General features: G+C 49.5%; 1 protein-coding gene across 1 annotated transcript in view; it reads right to left on the bottom strand.

Annotated features, from left to right (window-relative positions):
- Positions 1 to 279: 279 nt before the first annotated feature.
- Positions 280 to 21,811, bottom strand: part of prkd2 (protein kinase D2) — an 84,392-nt gene continuing 62,860 nt past the window's right edge. The window contains exons 9-18 of the mRNA XM_052044299.1: positions 21,617 to 21,694; positions 19,310 to 19,583; positions 13,084 to 13,136; positions 12,093 to 12,165; positions 10,246 to 10,352; positions 9,939 to 10,100; positions 6,648 to 6,746; positions 5,272 to 5,539; positions 4,942 to 5,027; positions 280 to 3,785 (exon numbers count right to left, since the gene is read on the bottom strand). Coding sequence (XP_051900259.1) covers positions 3,576 to 3,785; positions 4,942 to 5,027; positions 5,272 to 5,539; positions 6,648 to 6,746; positions 9,939 to 10,100; positions 10,246 to 10,352; positions 12,093 to 12,165; positions 13,084 to 13,136; positions 19,310 to 19,583; positions 21,617 to 21,694 — 1,410 coding nt within the window. The 3' untranslated portion in view covers positions 280 to 3,575. The remainder of the gene's footprint in view (positions 3,786 to 4,941; positions 5,028 to 5,271; positions 5,540 to 6,647; positions 6,747 to 9,938; positions 10,101 to 10,245; positions 10,353 to 12,092; positions 12,166 to 13,083; positions 13,137 to 19,309; positions 19,584 to 21,616; positions 21,695 to 21,811) is intronic.

Below are 21,811 nucleotides of genomic sequence, written 5' to 3' on the forward strand. Positions count from 1 at the left end.
GCATTGCCACAGGTGTCATGCACAGCAAGACTCCATAAACAAACATTGGAAGAGAGGACGGCCAATGAGCAGGTGAGAAGTGGCTGCTTTTTTTTAAAAAAGACGACATCAGATGTGGTTGATGAGCGGGAATTGAACCACAGATGTCGATCCCTCAACATCTGGCATCTGCCAGCTGTTCCTGCAGATGCTCGGGCTGGGACTCTTCAACCGATGGAACCACGTGCGAGTTTACACCGGATTCCTTATCTTAAAGAAAAATCAACAACCAATAATGGACACGTGTTCAAACTTCTCTTTATTAAACAGGTCAAGGTAATTTTTTCTACAAATAAAAAAAATCTGAAAGACACCCAGAGACTCAGCAGACAGAAGCTGATGAGATACAGAGGTCGATATGGACTGAGACCTACACACACACAGAGAAATTTGGAAACAAGAGTTATGCGTGTACACACACACACACACACACACACACACACACACACACAGAGGAAACTCCCAAACACAGAAATAAAGACACACACACTCAGATGGAGATTTATAAACAAGAGTTATGCACACACACACACACACACACACACACACACACACACACACACACACAGAGGAAACAGGCAAACACACAGACGACACACACACACAAAAGTAACAGATCTATCATGTGCAATCTTCTAGTGAAGGCACCAACAGCAGGTTTTTGCTACCATTTATACTGACCCCTTCCCCTCCCCACATTTTGGAGTGGGGTGTGGGAAACCATCTGGGTTTCCTGCTCTGCCGGCTCTCCTATAACCCTCTGCCAAAATATTCTCAAGCTTTCATGGCCAAGATGAACTGCGATGCCTGCCACAGTCAAATAGTCTGCTGAATCTCACCATCTGGACACTCAAGAGCAAAAGCCACTTGGGAGAGGTTCTGATTAGCAGCTTGAGCCACTGAGCATGGGAAGGAAGGGGTGTGTGGGGTGTCTTGTGCTCTCACACCTACAGGCTGCCCTGTGGTAATGAACGGGCTTCAATTTCACAGACATCCACAAGTCGATTTTATCCGTAAGTCAGAAAATACACAAAAATCACTCAATGTGGTAACCATACCTCCACAGTGTTGTAATAAATGGCATCAAAAGCACATTACACTGATAAGAAAGAACAATTACTAAACGTGGAGAGAGAGGAAACTAGTTCTACCATCCATATGTATGGACATCATACTATTGAATTTAATTACATCATGGGAGCTCGTTTGTATGTACAGGTGTCGGTAAGTTGGACATCTGTAACCAGAGGACTGCCTGCACCAGGAATCCCATAACATTCATCTGTTCACCTTGCCTGCTCTCCCATCACTTAACAAAAGAGCAAACATTCATTCATTCTTGACCTCAAGCACCAAAGTACGCTTTTGAGTGTAATCACTTGTGTTGGAACGCAGCGGCCAATTTATGCACAGCAAGTTCCCACAAACAGCTAAATGATGAGCTGATGGTTGAGGGTTAAGGGTGGTAGGGCTGGTTCCACTGCCTTTCTTCAAAATGGTACCATGGGATCCTTAATCTCCACCTAAGAGAATGGACAAGGGACACAAGAGACTGCAGGTGCTGGAAATTCAGAGCAAAACATTAACTGCTGGAGGAACTCAGCGGGTCAGGCAGCATCTGTGAAGGCAGGAGGATGGTCGATGTTCTGGGTTGAGACCCTTCATCGGAACTGATGGGGTCTTGGGTTTAATGTCCCATGTGAAAGATGGCATCTCTGACTGAGCAGAACTCCCTTAGTATTCTTATGGGGAGCACCAAGCCTGTCATAGAGAGATAGCACAGAAACAGGCTATTCGGCCCACAATCAACTACCTACTGGCATTAATCCCTTTTTTTTAAAAAACTACCACCCTCCTCCCCCACCAAGATTCTACCCCTCACCTACACCTCAGGGGCAATCTACAGCAGCCAGTTAACCTACCAGCCCACACACCTTTGGGACGTGGGAGGAAAACCAGAGCACCAGGGGGCAGGGGGATCCCACTCCACACAGACAGTGCCGGAGGTCGGGATTGAACCCGGGTCTCTGGCACCAGGAGGCAGTGGCTCTACCTGCTGAGCCACTGGGCTGGAGTGCGATTGGAATCCCCATCCTTTGGTTTCTAAGAGGCAAGGGTGCGACCTATTAAGCCTCACGTAACAGGTGGGGTCTGACCAGAATTCAGGACGTCCTTGAATGATACGTTCCAAGGAGAGCAAATGGCCAGAGCTTTTGTTCTGGGTCAACTTGTCCGGGAGAGTGACCCGCAACTCTCACCAGCTGTTGTGCAACGCTGCCTCGTACCCAAATACCAACCAGCCCCTTCCCAAATAAATAAAAGAGCCATGCACAAATTCACCTTGGAGAGCCACATCAAGTAATCACAGGTCATCAAACCCCCAAAGCTACTGGTAGCAAAAAAGAGCTGAACTTGTTTTTGTATCTCAGGTTTGTACAGCAAGATATAAATATAGAAAGTCCTCAGAAAACTATCGGCAGGTGTACAGTGGGAACACTCCCCCTTGTGGTTGTGGAGTTTCTAAGGCATCCTAGTGTCCTAAGAACTGTGTACTACGAACTGCCCCGCTCTCACCACTACACTGTAACATCTACTGTGTACTACGAACTGTCCCGCTCTCACCACTACCTCTCTATCCCGTTCCAATCAGTTTCAGGGAGATTTCACCATTGTTGCATGTGCCCAAGGACACCCACTTCCCTTCCTACACCTCCCACAAACAACCCTTCCTTCTCTCACACACAGAATGGTTGCACCTTGATGTCAACGGCCAGGGCAAGCTCTGTCAAAATGGAGGCTACCTGCCCTTGCGCTGCTCCCAACTCACCCATCAGTCAATGCCCACATGAGGTGCCCCATTAGAGCTCACCGATTGGTCCCAGCAACAGCCTGGGTAGGGAGGGGAGTGGGGGAGGGGGTGCAGGACAAAAAAAAATGTAACATGTTCTCCCTCCCCCTCCCGACCACTGCAACCCACCAAAACCTGCTGAAGGAGTGACCTGTGCAGACATTAGGGTACAGCTGGGCTGTGTGAGGCACACTGTCGTCAATGAGCTGGTGCACGCACCGTTTAGATTCAGGCAAGTGTTGGTAGGGAGCTGCAGTGGAAGGAAAAAGCAAGGAAGATTTTTTGCTTTTACAAACTATAATTTATGTAAAAAAAGCCAAAACCAAATAGCTTATGGCCACTTTCTGAGGATGTATCATTCTGCAACTCAACTGCCAGGAGAGATCTTATCCCCAGCGCTGAGATGGGAAGAGCTCAGATTTCTACAGCCACATATGACTGCCTGCTTGAGAAATCTGGTGGTGTGTCTGTACATTCGCCACGATACATTCTCGCCCACTCAGGAACAGACAGATAAAAGTCCCGTGTCCTAAAATTATGGCAGGAGGAACGTGCACTTGTCCAGATCCAGTCGCCTCTGTCAGGAGTGAGGTTTTGATCATCGAGACACGATACTGTCTTCGATCTGTGACTGGTTTCTCAGGTGTGAAGTAGGGGAGAATACATTTCCCAGGTGGTCGGACGGTGTTTAGAGGACGCTGACCCTCTCACTGAGTCCCTGAATGTCGTCTTCTTTGAAGCTAGCTGTGGGGGGCAGTCGATTGGCCTTGTGGGGCAGGTACTGCAAGGCGCGAGTCTGGGCGAACGTTTCCCAGCGCGAGTCGTCGCTCTCGTGAGTCAGGTACCTCTCCCCCATCTTGCATTCGAGCTCGCGCAGATCCAGCCACGTCTGGTGGTCCTGGGTTGGGAGAGAAAGGAGGGGTTGTCAAGGATTGGCTTCGAAGGCGGAGATTGGGAAGATGGAAAGTTACCAGAGGGATTGGTGATTGGTTTATCATCTTCACATGTACAGAGATGCAGTGAAAAGCTTTTGTTTTGCGTGCCATCTAGGAAGATCATTCCATACGCAACGACATCGAGGTGGCATAAAAGGAAAATAACAGGACGCAGAATATAGTCTTACAGTTACAGAGAAGGTGCAGTGCAGGCAGATGATAAGGTGCAAGGGCTAGGATGAAGTAGAGGTCATCTTTATCATAAAAGACGTCTGTTCAAAATCCTTCCTCTACCCAAGATCATAGCGTGGAAGCAAGCTCTGCACATGATCATGCACCCATTTATACGACTTCCATTATATTCCCCCGCATCCCAACAAGTCCTGGATTCCACCGCTCACCTACACGCTGGGGGACATTTACAGCGGCCGGTTTACACTACTGGCCCGCGTGCCTTTGGGATATGGGAGGAAGCCAGGAGAACCCGGGAGAAGGTCACAGGGAGAATGCGCAAACTCCACACACCTGGGGTGGGGGGGAGGGTCAGGATCGAACCAAGGGCCACTGGCACTGAGAGGCAGCAGCCCTGCTAGCGTGCCGGTCAAAGGCTCCAAACACTGCAGTTGTACCGGTGGGGGGCGGCAGGGGAGGTTAGGGAGCACACCACTCGACGCATCAAAAGGTCATGGGACACGTACAACCGAAAGGAACTACTAATACGTCAATTCATAGAGATACACAGCAGGGAACAGGCTAAAGTCCTTCATGCCGACCAAGATGCCCTTCTAAACTAATCCCATTTGCCTGCATTTGGCCCGTATCCCTTTAAACTTTCCCTATCCATGTACCTGTCCAAATGTCTTTTAAAGACTGTAATTGTATCTGCCTCTGCCATCAAGTATGCCGTGTAGACAGGCTCTGTCAGCCGCAAGTTGTAGCCTCAGTCAAGAGCAGATCACAGACCACTCCCAGATTACACTGGGATTGACCGGATGCATGAAAGGCAGGAGATGGGGAGGGTGGGGACCCTGGCACAATCTCCCCACTTGGTGCCACATTTTTGGCTCAACATTACCACCCGGCCTGACTGCTTCTCATGTCACCTGCCACGGACGTTACCTGCAGGAAGGGGTGACTCAAGGACTTGTCCACACTGTATCGCTTCCTCATTTTCACCTGCAGCAGGTTGTTGATGAGGTCAATGCCTGAAGATGTAAACAGATCACAGCAGATCAATAAATCATGGAAGTGGTACTGGAAACACTCTCAAAACGGGTACGGCAGAGTTAGATACAACTTCCCTCTATACTGTCTCATCACCCCTCCCAACGTACAGACAGCATAGGTTAGATACAGAGTAAAGCTCCCTCTGCACTGTCCCATCACACACTCCCAGGGCAGGGAGAGCACAGTTTAGACACAGAGTCTGTACCCTAGGTCGGCCCCTACCTTCCTGTGAGATCTCCTTCCAGGGGTTGGGGGGATACATGAAGGCAGCGTTCTGGATCTGGTCGTTGATATCCTCATCCTCGTTGAAGGGGAAGGTGCCACTGAGGCTGACGTACATAATCACCCCCACAGACCACATGTCCAGCGAGCGGTTGTAGCCTTTGTTCAACAGGACTTCGGGCGCCAGGTAGGCCGGTGTCCCAACCACGGAGCGCCGGAATGACTTCTCCCCAATGATGCGAGCAAATCCAAAGTCACAGAGCTTCACCTGGGAACCGGTGTGGGTCACCCGAGGGAGAGACAGAGGGAGAGAACGTAAGGGAGGGCACGCGAGGAGAGCGGGAAAGCGAGGATGGAGCATGCACCAGGGAAGAAGAAAGACAGAGACAGAGAGACAACCTGGTTTGTAATGGTCTGAGATTACAGCAACAGCTACAAACGTAGACCAGCTGATAAATTTTGTTCACCGAAAATACTCTGTCCCGATTTTAATGAAGCCATTATCTCCCCCAAGGTTTTAATTCCAAGATAAAACTCCCCTTTTCTATTTGTGGTCCCCTTTTCCCTGCGCCCTGCAGTCTCCTACCTCCTGAAGAAAAACAGGCTTTAACACTCAAGTTGCTTCTACATTAACACACAACGTTCCTTCTAGTCCCTGACTTGTTTCTGAAATTGGGGCCACAGTTTCTGGTTGTTTCCAATAATGAGGGTCACAACACTAATCCTCTCCCAGCCCTGCTCCAGGGTACAACTGAGGGGCAAACCGGACTTGGCCAGATCCAATTGCTTCGCACCACCCGTGTGTGTGAAAACCTTCAGCTCAATGATCAAGGATTCCCAAACCATTAGAGAACTTCTCCAACCCCACGGCTGTGGATGAATGTCACTGTTCAAGGTACCTTGCTCCCAGGGCAGGACCCATTTAAGGGTGAGTTAGATCCTTGAAAAGCAAACAGGTGAAAGTTAAGGTGGAGTTGAAGTTGCAATTAGATCAGCTATTACCTTATGGAACAGTGCAACTTGGTGGTCCACTCCAGTTCTATGTTGGTATCACGTTTCCACGACCCTACAATTCACCTGGACGTTACCCCAGTAGCTACCTCTGATGGCCAAACCCAACCAGGCTTCAGACTCCGCTTCCCCTCACCTGAACCTGACCCAATGACCATTCAACTAACAGCCATGACCATCCAGTAACCCCTGCTGTGATGCTCGTAGAGTCAAACAGCCTGCCAACAAGTACTTGACCACTTGGCTGAGGTATTGAGTACATAGAGTGCCCAGTTTTTGGGGTTGGGAGGGTAAGAAAATGTCAGAGGGAACCCAAGATGGAGAAGGACTGATGATCAGCCATCTTGGTCACCGCGGTTACCCACCTGAGGAAAGGGGTCAGCTGATGCCAGAAGCACATTCTCCGGCTTGAGGTCGCAGTGTACGATGTTCTTGAAGTGGAGATGGCGGAGCGCGACCAAGATCTGTGGGAACGAGAGAGGCGTCGCCCTGTTAAAGACCTGCCTCAAGGAGGCGTTGAAGTACAATAGGGAGAGAGAGAGTATGGAATCTGATGTGGACACAAAATACCAGTAGGGACCAGATCAAGGGCCCTGCTTCTCTGCTCGAAGGTGAAAAGGTGCTAACTTTGGGAATTGCTTCCATCTTAGAGCTTTGAGTTCAGAAGGCACAGGATTTCACAATGGCCTTATCAGTCAGGACTTATTTGGCAGGGTACTCAGTACCAAACCAAGTGCTCCTTCTCCACCTTAAATGGTTGTGGACCAGAGACACTCACGAGGCAGTGGAGTTATTGCACTCTCTCAGGGAGACTTTGAGAACATCCTCTGATCTCTTCCTCTGCCCACCAGCTCAGAATGGAGAGCCCACATCAAGAGACTGATGTTGAGCATACGAACAACATGGCCGGTTCAATGGAACCAACTGAATGCAATCAGGGATTGGATGCTGCTGATGTTGGCCTGGGAGAGGACAATGATGTTGCTCTGCTTCCCAGAGCTTTGAAGAATCTTGTGAAATCAGAATTTTCCAAGCTCCCAACTCGGAGGTAACAAGTAGGTAACAAGTTCCCAAAACTTGTTACCTGCAGCGGGCACTTGGCATCTCCCAAGTGCAGGTAACAAGTTCCAGGAACAGAGAAACAAAGGACTGCGGATGCTGGAATCCAGATGAAAAACACGATGATGCTGGAGGAACTCAGCAGGCGGTCAACGTTTCGGGTTAGGACCTTCTTCAGGCCTTAAGGTAGGAAAAGGGGAAAGCCCAATACATAGGAGGGAAAAGCAGAGCAGTGATAGGTGGACAAAGGAGGGGAGGCAGGGTGGGCACAAGGTGGTGATAGGTAGATGCAGGTAAGAGATAGTGATAGGGAAGTGCGGGGGAGGAGGGGAGAGGAGATCCACTGGGGGATGGGTCAAAGGTAAGGAGAGAGAAGAAATGTTCATGCAGTTAGGCTGCAAGGTTCCAAGACGGAAAATGAGGTGCTGTATCTCCAGTTTGCGCTTGGAATTCTCCTGGCAGTGGAGGAGGCCGAGGACGGACATATCTGTGATTGTGTGGGAGGGGGGAGTTGAAATGACTGGCAATGGGGAGATGCAGATCACGGTTACGGACAGAGCGCAGGTGTTCTGCGAAACAGTCACCTAGTCTGCGTTTGGTCTCACCAGTGTAGAGGAGGCAACACTTGGAGCCCCGAATGCAGTAGATGATATTAAGGGAGGTGCAGGTGAATCTGTCTCACCTGACAGGACTGTTTGGGTCCCTGGATGGAGGTGGTGTAGGGGCAGGTGTTGTACCTATGGTGGGGGCAGTGGAAAGTTCCTGGGGTGGGAGCAAGATGGGTGGGGGGAAGGAGTGAACTAGGGACATGCGGAGAGAGCAGTCCCTGAAAAAGGCAGAAAGGGGTGGGGAGAGTTTCGGGAACATATGGAACACTACAGCACAGGAACAGGCCCTTCGGCCCACAATGTTGTGCCAAACTAACTAAATTAGTAATCAATGCCTAACTAAACTAATCCCATCTGCCTACACAATGTCCATATCCCTCCATTTCCTGCACATTCATGGGCCTAAGAGCCTCTTGAACGCCCCTATCGTATTTGCCTCCACCACCAACCAAGGCAGCGCATTCCAGGGCGTTGAGGAGGGTGGGGTGAGGTCTTGGACCTTTAAACACCCTTTTCCTCAGACTGTGCAAGCACAATGAAGATGAGGGCAATGGTTATTATTGACGTCTGTCTTTGGTGGCTCCTGAGATATTGAGGAGCGGTGTACCTTTGACAGCATCTTGTCATGGGCCTTGATCATCAAAGGGCGGTGTGTCACAACAAGAGCAGGTTGGTGGATGTTATGTGCAAGGCCCATTCTCTCCTGTGCCTCAGTGAGCGAGAATCTCAGACTTTGAATGTGTACACATTTGCAAGTGTTACACAGTCATACAGTGTGCCTCTGCCGACCTTTCTGCCCATCGATGCCAATCTCATTTGCCCACTTTAGGATCATTTATGTTGCCTATTTATGTTGTCTGTGTAATGCAGCTTGACAACAGAGGTTGGGGTGACTGTGGGCTTGGTTGAGATGTTTCCCCATGTGAAACAGAAGTCCTCTGATCAAACAGTTGCAATACAACTGAATGCCACCTGGTGGAGACATAGAGCTCACAGCAGCAGCATCTACCAGGAGGACACAATCCCACCGTCTCCGTTCCATTTCAAGTTGAGTTTATTGTCATGTGCACAAGTACGGTGAGGTACAGGTACAATGAAAAACTTGCTTGCAGCAGCATCATAGGCACATAGGTACAGACAACACACAGAATATAAATTATATATGAAGACAGTGAAGAGAAAAACAAACTGTGCAGAGCAAGCCATTAGTGCAAAAAAAAACAGAGACAAGTCCACGGCAGTGCAAGAGGTGGTCTGTACTGTTTTGTTGCTGAGGGAGGGTTAGGGTTGTGTGGGTTGGTTCAAGAACCTTATAGTTGTAGGGAAGTAGCTGCTCCTGAACCTGGTGGTGTGGGACTTCAGGCTTCTGTACCTCCTGCCTCTTCAATTTTATTCCTAAATGAAAAGTTCCCAAAAGCTAACTATAGCAACAGTCCAAAAAGAGTGTGTGTGTCTGGGTGTGATCTTGTGGATGGCACAGTGGTGCAGCCAGTAGAGCTGCTGCCTCACAGCCCCAGCGACCTCTGTTCGATCCTGACCTCTGGTGCTGTCTGTGTGGAGTTTGCACGTTCTCCTTGTGACTATGTTGGTTTCCCCCCAGGTGCTCCAGTTTCCTCCGACATCCCAAAGGCTGATTGGCTACCGAGGACTACTCCTAATGTAGGAGGGGATGCAGGAGAATAAGGGGAGAGTTGATGGCGGTGCGAGAGAGAATGGACTTGTCTCTGTGTTTTTTATTCACTTGTTTTGCAGTCTTTCTGTCAACTCATGCCCAACGTGTTGTCTGTACCTACGTGCCTGTGAAGCTACTACAAGCAAGTTTTTCATTGTACCTGTACCTCACCGTACTTGTGCTCGTGACAATAGACTCGAACAAGTTGCAGGGAAATAAGTGGGGGAATGGGACTGACGGGATTGCTCTGAGGGCTGGCATAGACTCAACGGGCCAAATGGCTTCCATCCATGGTATACGAGATAAGGGCCAGTTACCTGTGTGATCATGAACTTGGTGATCCTCTCTGGCAGTCGCCCCTTCTCGCTGGACAGGATCATCTCCAGCATGTCACCGTGGAGTTTCTCCATGACGACGAAGACCTTCTCGGGCGTCTCGAACATGCATTCCAGGTTGACCACTCCGGAGTGACACAGGCCCTGGAGGAGGAGGAAGGAAAGCTCACATGTAGTGACGCAAGAGAACGATGCACAGACATCTCGCCCCGACGATGTGCCACTCCCCGCTCACTGGGAAGGGTTTGCGGCGAGATCGGCGGTCTCCACCACCCCCCACTCGGCTGACCTGGAGGATGGCCACCTCATTGCGGAGCTGACTCTCCTGCTTTGTCGGGAACCGCAGCTTGTCGATCACCTTGATGGCCACGTCCCGGCTGGTCTCTCGGTGCTTGCCTGGAAACGGAGAGCAAGGCATCAGCATCACGCACTAGAGGGAGGCCGCTTGGGCCATCGGGCCTGTGCTAGCTCTTTGGAAGACCCATCCAATTAATTGGAGTCCCATCATGTCTTGCTGACATTTATGTTCTACGCCTGCATGGATCCCATCCCCCTGCTCACTCCTCAAAGCCCAGGGACTTGTAGGATTGGTATAAATGGATGCTTGATGGTCAGTATAGACTCAATGGGCCGAAGGGCATGTTTCCATCAATTATTTATCCAATTCCCTCTTGAGAAGGCACTATGAATCTTTCCCCCAATCACCCCCCCCCCCCCACCTCGTGATCTTTAGAGGGGACAGTGGACAATTGAAGAGGTGCCAGTCCATTGGTCTATTGGCCTCAGTACCAATTGTGTTACATTCACTCCCGGAACCATGCCTGCCTTCATCTTGATGGGGCAGGAATACAAAGTGGTGGAAAAGCCAAGCAAGGCTCTGGCTACACTCCAGCCAAGTCTTGGAGGTGTAAAGCTCAGACCCATGTCAGACTCCTATTTATTGACTATAGCTCCGCTTTCAACACCGTAATTCCAAACAAACTCATCTCCAAACTGCTTTTGAAAAGTAGCTAACATAGTCAAACACCCCTCTCACCCCAGTCATTCACTCTTCTACCCTCTGCCATGGGGCAGAAGATACCAAAGCCTGAGAACACGTACCACCAGGCTCAAGGACAGCTTCTCCCCTGCTGTTATCAGACTCTTGAATGGACCTCTCACACGCTAAAGGATGAACTCTTGATATCCCAATCTACCTCATCGTGGCTCTAGCATTTTATTTGTCTACCTGCACTGCACTCTCTCTCTAACTGCAGCACTATATTATAGGGCAAGCATGGTAGTGTAGCGGTTAGTGTAACGCTATTACAGCGCCAGCGACCCGGGTTCAATTCTGGCCGCTGTCTGTAAGGAGTTTGTATGTTCTCCCCGTGTCTGCATGGGGAGAACGTACTTCCGGGTGCTCCGGTTTCCTCCCACGTTCCAAAGACGTACGGGTTAGGAAGTCGTGGGCAGGCTATGTTGGCACCGGAAGCGCGGCGACACTTGCGGGCTGCCCCCTGAACACTCTACGCAAATGATGCATTTCACCGTGTGTTTCGATGTACATGTGACTAATAAAGAAATCTTATATTCTGCATCCTGTTTTCTTTCTACTACCTCGATGTAATTATGTACGGCATAATCTGTCTGGGTGGCACACAAAACTTTTCACTGTATCGATACATGTGACAACAATAAACCAATACCAATTCACCAGGATAACTTTTGTGGATTAGAAAGGGTAAGTTCTGAGGGCAAGTTATTGAGGATGTGTGGATTTTCCTTGATTCGAGGAAATTACAGACTGATGGGTTTAAGATCTGGTAGGTGGCTCGTGGAGGAGAGTCCAGACAAGAGGGCATGGTCTTGATATCTAGAAATATTGTCAGGGGCACCACAGAGTAAGGGAGATCTGGACAATGTCCCCCACTGCATCCCACCCTGCTAAAAAGCTGTTGAGACAGGGGACTAATTAAACAGTTATTTTTCTACTATTTTAAACAGATTTTGTTAGGGATTAAAATATGGATCAACCTTGGTCTAACTGACTGGTGGAAAGGTTTGAAGTGCTGAGTGTGGATGTTTGATACGTGCAGTATGGGGCTGACACCAGACTAACTGGCTTCCAGAGATGTTCAGTTAAAAGATACCTACCTCCATAAACTATACCAAACTGTCCCGATCCAAGAACCTCATCTGCGAAGATCTGGTAGACGGTGGCAATGTCCTAGTGAGAGATAAACAGAGAGAGAGGGGGACCTGAGACACAACATGCTAGAGGGAGGGGGACTGAGAGATATCAGTGTACAGGTAGTTCCCCAAAGGGGAGGGGACTGAAGAGTCCCAAATCTGGGTATGGGTCACTCCGCATCGGAGTGCAGCAAGGAACAACAGTTAACCTAAATCTAGCTTCCAAAAGAGGAAAAAATAACAGCGCCGGATCAGTTGTAAAGTAACGCTCCCTTTACACTCTCTTGTCAAACGCTCCTGGACCTGGGACGGCACAGGTTAAGAACAAAAGTGGGTTATATACAGGATAAAATTCCTTCACTGCCCCAGCAAACACTCCCAGAGTTGGTGAAGAACAGGTTAGATAGAGAGTGAAGCTCCCTCTACACTGTCCCATCACACACTCCGAGGGCAGGGTCAGTATGGGTTGGATACAGAGTGAAGCTCCCTCTACACTGTCCCATCAGACTCTGCATTGGTTAACTACAGAGTAATGCTCCCTCTACACCACCCCTTCCTGCATCAATTCTGGCCGCTGTCTGTAAGGAGTTTGTATGTTCTCCCCGTGTCTGCGTGGGTTTCCTCCGGGTGCTCCGGTTTCCTCCCACATTCCAAAGACGTATGGGTTAGGAAGTTGTGGGCGTGCTTTGTTGGCGCCGGAAGCGTGGCGACACTTGTGGGCTGCCCCCAGAACACTCTACACAAAAGATGCATTTCACTGTGTGTTTCGATGTACATGTGACTAATAAAGATATCTTATCTTAAATCCAAGAGCACGGCCCTCTGCTGAATGAGCGAGGTACTGCTTCACCCCAGCCTCTCCTCGTGACGCTGAATTGATAGACCCAATGTGAACAGGTCTGAAGAGTGTGACCTTGTGCTGAATTTGTATCGCTGACACCCAACCATCACTCACCACGTTCTCCTGGATTTGGCTGTTGGCCATGGAGAAGGTGACAGAAGCTTGTCCTGCAGAACAAAAAAAAGAGTAAAGCAAAAATCTTGGATCCTACTGGACAAAAGGTGCTGTCAGTCATATATGTAGCCCTGGACTCGTCTGCCTCAACATCTCTGGGCAGGTGGAGGAGGGGAGTGGCCAGTAACAAGAAAACCAGGCTTCCTGCTCAATAAGCAACACAACGTGCTGGAGGAACTCAGCAGGTCGACCTGCAACTATGGAGGGAAATGAACAGTCAAGATCTGGACTGGATGAAGGGTCTCGACCCAAACCGTTGACTGTTCATTCCCTCACCGATGCTACTCGGTCCACCGAGTTCCTCCAGCATCTTGTGTGTTGCTCCAGGTTCCAGTGTCTGCCGTCTTGTGTCTCATTCCTGCTCAATCACACTTACTGGAAGTTGCGGGCATGTGTGGAGGCAAGCTGAGGATCTAGTGTGATGCTTCGCAAGGTCAAACAGCCCTGCAGAAACTTATCTGTCAATGAGGAATGGCCGCTATGTGAGAGAAGGGGTGGGAGAAAAAGATCAGAAAGACAGGTTGTGTCACAGGGCACTGGGTGTCAAACTTACAGGGAGGAAACTTGACCAAGAAAGGTAGAGGTTTAGAAGAGTATTTGGAAAGTGTACTAAACTGGTGCTTGTGGGTCAGAAGGTCAAGGGTTCAAGTCCCACACACATCCCAGCCCTTCCAGCTACATCTTGTCTTCATCCGTCACCGCAGAGTACTAGAGCTGGGACATTTATAGCTGAACAAGGTGTTGGTGAGGCCGCACCTGGAGTATTGGGTGCGGTTCTGGTTGCCCAGCTACAGGATGTCATTAAGCTGGAAGGGGTGCAGAAAAGATTCACAGGGTCATGACCGGGATAGGAGAGCTTGAGTTATAAGGAGAGACTGGACAGGCTGGGGCAGTTTTCCCTGGAGTGAAGGAGGCTGAGGGGTGACCTTCTAGAGGTTTATAAAATCATGAGGGGCATACGGTAGATAGGGTAGATGGTCACAGTGTTTTTCCCAGGGTAGAGGAATCTAAAACTAGAATGCAAAGGTTTAAGAAAGATTTAAAGGGGACCTGAGGGCAACTTTCTCACACAGATAGCGGTGGGTATATGGAACGAGTTGCCGGAGGGGTACAAGACGTTTGGACAGGTACATGGATAGGAAAGGTTTGGAGAGATATGGGCAAGCAAATGGGACTAGCTCAGGTGGGCATCTTGGCCAGCATGGACAAGTTGGGCTGAAGGGCCTGTTTCTGCGCTGTACAACTCTCTGAGAAGTGCGACATGTCAGAGGTGCCATCTTCCAGATGAGATGTTAAACATCTACACTCTCAACAGATGTGGAAGATCCCACAGCCACAACTGTGAAGAGCAGTAGACCACTTCAGGTGTCCAGCCCAACATTCGTCTCCCGACCAACACTAATAAAAAAATGGATTACTGGCCTTCATGACCTGGCACATTCCGAGCTGCAGGAGTCCGTGCTGAGGGACGCACTGAAGCTCGGTGCAGCCATCGCTAAGGCTCTGTGGGGAAGGACCGCAGTCTGGGCTCCTTCTGCTACAACGGATGGAGGGGCTGAGTCGGGTGGGGAAAGCCCCTCAAACATTGAAAGGGGCATCACCCCAGGGGGCCACACGAGTGGCAATGGTGCTGCTTTTTTAAAAATCTAATGTTAACACCACTGCATATAAAGACCATGAATGCAAAGGTTTTGCACTGTTCTTCTTTTGTATTTTTTTATATAATGAATAAAGTTTATTTTTGAAATATATAAAAGAAAGACCTTCCTGTGCAGGACAGTTGCCTGTTGAGAAGCACCTTAGGATATTACAAGCAACCCCTCCGTTATAGGGGAGTAGGTGGATGGTGCGTTCCTAGAAAACGCTCCCTATCATGATTTTCCGTAACGCGAAGTCGTGTCATCCGTGCATGCGTCAAGGAACATGAGTTGAAAAATAATTGTCTTTACTTTTTCCGTGAGAGTGAATTGTATTCAGTCTCAAATTTTTGGTGGCAATTTGTGAATTCTGCAAAGGCCGAATTTCCGTAATGTTTCGAGTAGTGGGAGAGTCTGGGACCAGGGGGCACAGCCTCAGAATAGAAGGACATCCCTTTAGAAAAGAGGCGAGGAGGAATTTCTTTATCCAGAGGGTGGTGAATCTGCGGAATTCATTGGAGGCCAAGTCATTGGGCATCTTTAAAGTAGGGGGTGATAGGTTCCTGATTAGTAAGGCGTCAAAGGGGAGAAGGCAGGAGAATGCGGTTGAGGTGTTAAAATAAATCAGCCATGATTGAATGGTGGAGCAGATTCGATGGGCCAAATGGCCCAGCTCTGTTCCTATGTCTTATGGTCTAATGGAACAGGCAGGGGTTACCTGAACATCAATTCTGCCATTGGAAAAGTAGCTCGGTGGCACTGCCTACTGGTAGGACAAAGAAATTGCTAGAGTGAGTCTCTCAGCCCGAACACTTGTGGCACATTCAGGCCCTTACTTGCTACTAGCACAGCAATCTCCCATCAGTCCCAGTGCTCCTCTTACATTTCCGTGTAGGCTGCAACTTATTCCCTCCCACCCATGCCCATTAACCCTTGATTCTCTTGACACGAGGGCCAAGTTATAGCACAGTTACAGGCCCTTTGGCCCACAGGGTTGTGCCGACATTTGATCCTGCTCTAAGATCTACCTAACCCTTCCCTCCCACATAGCCTCCCATTTCTCTATCATTCATGTGACTATCTAAGAGTCTCCTAAATGTACCTAATGTATCTGCCCCCACAACCTCTGCAGGCAGTGCGTTCCACACACCCACCACTCTCTGTGTAAAAATATTTACCCCTGACATCCCCCTTATATCTTCCTCCAATCACCTTAAAAATTATGCCCCCTCATATCAGTCATTTTCACCCTGGGAAAAAGTCTCTGACTGTCCACTCAATCTATGCCTCTTATCATCTTGTACACCTCTATCAAGTCACCTTTCAGCCTCCTTCTCTCCAAAGAGAAAACCCCTAGCTCACTCAACCTATCCTCATACAATATGCTCTCCAATCCAGGCAGCATCCTGGTAAATCTCCTGTGCATCCTCTCTAAAGCTTCCACATCCTTCCCATAATGAGGCAACCAGAACTGAACACAATACTCCAAGTGTGGTCTAACTAGAGTTCGATAAAGCTGCAATATTACCTCACGGCTCTTGAACTCAATACCCCAACTAATGAAGGCCCACACACCATATGCTTTCTTAATAACCTTATCGACCTGCGCGGCAACCTTGAGGGACCTATGGACATGGACCCCAAGATCCCTCTGTTCCTCCACACTGCTAAGAGTCCTGCCATTAACCTTGTATTCTGCCTTCATATTTGATCTCCCGAAGTGTATCACTTCACACTTTTCAGGGTTGAACTCCATCTGCCACTTCTCAACCCAGGTTTGCATTCTATCTATATCCTGTTGTAATCTACAGCAACCTTCTACACTATCCACAACACCACAAACCTCTGTACCATCAGCAAACTTACTAACCCACCCTTCCATGTCCTCATCCAAGTCATTTATAAATATCACAAAGAGCAGGGGTTCCGGGACAGATCCCTGCAGAACACCACTGGTTACCGACCTCCAGGCAGAATACGCTCCATCTACCACCACCCTCTGTCTTTTATGGGCGAGCCAATTCTGAATCCACACAGCCAAGTTCCCCTGGATCCCATGCCTCCTGACTTTCTGAATGAGCCTTCCATGAGGAACCTTATCAACAAGTTGGCTGAGGCAGGTTCATTAGATACACTTAAGTAGTATGTGGAGGGGTAGATGGGCGACTAGAGGGATACAGGCCAAGTGCTGGGCAACGGGATTAGCTGAATATACGTCTTGGTTGGCATGGACATGTATGGGCTGAATGGCCTTTTTCTGTGCTGCACAACTCTATGAGTGGGTCAGGAGCCTCAGTACCTGAAGAGATGGATTAACCATCTCCACCCGGTTTTATTTTGAGTTCCCAATTGATCTTCCAATTGTGTGAGAAGACTGATGAAGGGCTCTGGGGTGGTACAAGAAGAGCTCAAGGGCTGTTCTCGTACTGAGGAAGTCAGTCTCTGCTAGCTGATGGGTCAGTAACGAGAGGACAAAGAATTTGGAAAGATGGAAAAAGAGCAGTAGGGGAGATGTTTTTTTTGTTTCAAGTTATTGGATTTGGAACGTGCTGCCAAAAAATGTGGTGGGAGCAGGTTCCAACAGTAACTTTGCAAAGAGGAGACACATGAGACTGCAGATGCTGGAATCTGGAGCAACACACAAGATGCCGGGGGAGCTCAGCGGGTCAGGCAGCAGCTGTGGAGGGAAGTGGACAGTGGACATTTCGGGTCGAGGCCCTTCATCGAGACTGGAAAGGAAGAGGGCAGAAGCCAGAATAAGAAGGTGGGGGGGAGGGGCACGAGCTGGCAGGTGGCAGGTGAGTCCAGGTGAGGGGGGGGAAGGTAGGTGGGGAAGGGGAGGGGGGGGTGAAAGGGAGTGATGTAAGCTGATAGGTAGAAGAGGTAAAGGGCTGAAGGAGGAGGAATTTGATAGGAGGAGACAGTAGACCATGGTTAAAAAAAAGGGAAGGAGGTGGGGAATGGATGGGCAGGTCATGAGGGTGGGGGAGGGGAAAGAGAAGGGGTGAGGGGGCCACAGGAATGGGGGAAAACGGGGGGGGGTTACCGGAAGTCAGAGAAATTGACGTTGAGGCCGTCAGGTTGGAGACTTCCAAGGCGGAATATGTTCCTCCAACCTGCGTCTGGCCTCAATGTACCAGTAGAGGAGGCCGTGGATAGACGTGTCAGTGCGGGAGTGGGATGTGGAATTGAAGTGGGTGGCCACCAGGAGGTCCTGGCTGTTGCGGCGGACGGAGCGAAGGTGCTCGACGAAGCGGTCGCCCAATCTGGTTCGGGTCTCACCGACGTAGAGGAGGCCGCACCAGGAGCACCAGCTGCAGTAAATGACACGCTGGGAACTAGACCAAGATTTACAGGCAGAGGTCTGCTTGGGTATAAAATTAAAGCCCGACCCAATCCAACAGCCAATCCGAGGACAAGGAATTTTTTTTTTGATACCTGACCCCAACCTTTGGATGCATTGGACTTGAGTCGAGGATCCTGTTCCAAACTGATCCCATGCATTCATATGCATATATTTATGCAGCACTGGGCTTTGGTGCATTTATTTCTAGACCAGACATGACTCATGCTGACCCAACTCCAAGGATATTTTAATTTTGATTCCCAACAGGGAGTCAAATCCCAATGGACCATTAGGAAGTCAAACCACAGTAGGACTTTCACAGTAAACAGTAGGGCCCTGGGGAATGCTGTAGAACAGAGAGACCTTGGGAGTACAAGTACTTGGTTCCCTTAAAGGGGTGTCACAGGTAGACAGGGTGGTGAAGGAGGCTTTTGGCACACTGGCCTTCATCAGTCAGGGCACTGAGTATAGAAGTTGGGACGCTATGTTAAAGTTGTACAAGACATTGGTGAGGTTTGTGCACAGTTTTGGTTTCCGTTATAGGAAGGATATCATTAAGCTGGAAAGAGTGCAGAGAAGATTTACGAGAATGTTGCCAGGACTCGAGGGCCTGAGTTATAGGGAGAGGTGGGCAGGCTTGGTCTTTATTCCTTGGAAGGTAAGAGACTGAGGGGTGACCTTATAGGAGGTATATAAAGCCATGAGGGGCACAGATAGAGTGAATGCACACAGTCTTTCTTCCCCCCAGGGAAAGGGGATAAAAAACTAGAGCGCATAGGGTGAAAGATTTGAAAGGAACATGAGGGGTAACTTCTTCACGCAGAGGTATGTATGGTGTGTCTGTGGAACGAGCTGCCAGAGAAAGTGGTTGAGGCAGGTACAATAACAACATTTAAAAGACATTTGGACATGTAATGGATAGGGATATGGGCCAAATGGGGTGAACTTAGATGGGCATCTTGGTTGGCATGGATGAGTTGGGCTGAGGGGCCTGTTTCCATGCTGTATGACTCTGAGTCTAGGACCAGAGTTGAGGAGCCAGGCTTCACCTGCAGTGACCTGGCTCTGCAAAGGGAGATGGGTTGAAGAACCTCGATGTTCTATGAAACTTGGAGGGAAGAGTTGGAACCCGGGGAGAGGCAGCACCTAATGGGAAACAGAGCTGGCCAGGAAGGGGACTTACTGCGTGGTGCGTGTCCCTGGGCATTGGCCGTATCCTGGAAGATGACTGGCTTCAAGGCTTGCCGGATGGCATTCTCCCACGCCTTGGCCTCCTCGAGCCCTGCCAGGCCGCTCAGGCTCCCGGAGTTTGGCTGCAGGACGGTCGGGGGTCTCTCACCGACGAAGTAGATCACGCTGCTGGTTCGGATCTCAAAGCAGGGCGGATTCCCTCCGTGGGCAATGGAGCCGACATTGTCTGCTGGTTCCACAGACAGCACCTCTGAGAGCGGGATCTCCTGAGCACACAGGAATGAAGGATGGAAAATGATTAGGTATGGATTTTTCTCACCCCCCTCATTCAGCAAAACATCTATCTCATCAAACTCCCTGGGAGATGCAGAGTAAAGCTCCCTCTGCACGGTCCCATCAAACTCCCTGGGAGATGCAGAGTAAAGCTCCCTCTGCACGGTCCCATCAAACTCCCTGGGAGATGCAGAGTAAAGCTCCCTCTGCACGGTCCCATCAAACTCCCTGGGAGATGCAGAGTAAAGCTCCCTCTACACGGTCCCATCAAACTCCCTGGGAGATGCAGAGTAAAGCTCCCTCTACACGGTCCCATCAAACTCCCTGGGAGATGCAGAGTAAAGCTCCCTCTACACGGTCCCATCAAACTCCCTGGGAGATGCAGAGTAAAGCTCCCTCTACACGGTCCCATCAAACTCCCTGGGAGATGCAGAGTAAAGCTCCCTCTACACGGTCCCATCAAACTCCCTGGGAGATGCAGAGTAAAGCTCCCTCTACACGGTCCCATCAAACTCCCTGGGAGATGCAGAGTAAAGCTCCCTCTACACGGTCCCATCAAACTCCCTGGGAGATGCAGAGTAAAGCTCCCTCTACACGGTCCCATCAAACTCCCTGGGAGATGCAGAGTAAAGCTCCCTCTACACGGTCTCATCACACACTCACAGTGCAGGGACACCAGGAGTTAGATAGTGAGCAATACTCCCCTCTAAACTGCCCACCAAACATCCCTGAGGCGGGCACAGCACAGGGTGACTCGCTGGAGGCATTCTGGGACCAGTGGGCACCACAGGTACTGAAGAGCATCCAGAACACTGAAGGCAACAACTGTTCTCCCCTCTGGCAGAAAGGACCTACCACCGGGGTCGAGAACAGCTTCTATCCTGCTGTTATAAGACTATTGAACGGTTCTCTAGTAAGATGAGATGGATTTTTGACCTCACAATCTACCTCGTTATGACCTTGCACCTTACTGTCTGCCTGCACTGCACTTTCTCTGTAACTGTAACACTTTATTCCGCATTTTGTATTGTTTTACCTTGTACTACCTCAATGCCTTGTGTAATGAATTGATCTGTACGAATGGTATGCTAGACAAGATTTTCCACTGTACCTCGGTACATTTGACAATAAACCAATACCGACTTCTTCCCCACTCCTGAGGCAGGATCCCGGAGGTGGAACGTTGACTGTTTCTCTCTCCACAGATGCTGCCTGACCTGCTGAGTGTTCCCAGCATTTTCTGTTTTTTTTTTCCAAATTTTGGGATTTTCTATCTGGTGGACATTGGCTTCCACGATCACCAGGAATTTCGGCACCCACGTGGACCAACTGTCCCAGGCTGCATTAAGGGGCCCTAAACCTCTGCAGGTCCTTCTAGAGCAGGATTCAGGAGATTCTTTCACTTTGGGGAAAATGCGAGACCAACACTTCCCCTTCTCCATCCCAGCTCACATCCTCGACATAAGACCATCTAGAAGAGGAACGCTGTAACCCTTGACCCTGCCTCACCATCCAATCAGACCATGGCTAATCCACACTGACACTAATCTCCCATGACTGAATATGGTCTTGGTTTATTATTGTCACTTGTACCAAGGTACAGTGAAAAACTTGTCCTTGCATACCGACCGTACAGATCATTTCATTACGCAGTGCAGTTACATTGGGTTAGTACAGAGTGCATTTGAGGTAGTACAGGTAAAAACAATAACAGTACAGAGTAAAGTGTCACAGCTACAGAGAAAGTGCAGTGCAATAAGGTGCAAGGTCACAAAAAGGTAGATCGAGAGGTCAGAGTCCATCTCATAGTTTCAGGGAACCGTTCAATACTCTTATCACAGTGGGATAGAAACTGTCCTTAAGCCTGGTGGTACGTGCCCTCAGGCTCCTGTATCTCCTACCCGACTGAAGAGGAGAGAAGAGAGCCACAGTTGGGCCTTTACCCATCAATAAGGCCAAGAAGCTGCCTGAAACCTTTCAGAAGATTGAACGACCCCCACCCATCCCAGGAACAAGCAGACATTACCTTGTAATACTTGTTGCCCGTGTCATTGTGAAAAAGGGTGATGCATTTGCAATCCAGTCTCCAGTAGTGCCTCTTCCTCTGAAAGGACAGAAGTTGGGGATCAGTGACAGAGCAGAGGAGCAAAGCACGATCACATGCAAATCCATGGAAATCTGGCAGGAGGAAAGCAAAATGGACGGATCCAAGGGAATTGCA

The sequence above is a fragment of the Pristis pectinata genome, chromosome 35 (genome assembly GCF_009764475.1).
Source record: "Pristis pectinata isolate sPriPec2 chromosome 35, sPriPec2.1.pri, whole genome shotgun sequence".
Lineage (NCBI taxonomy): Eukaryota > Metazoa > Chordata > Chondrichthyes > Rhinopristiformes > Pristidae > Pristis > Pristis pectinata.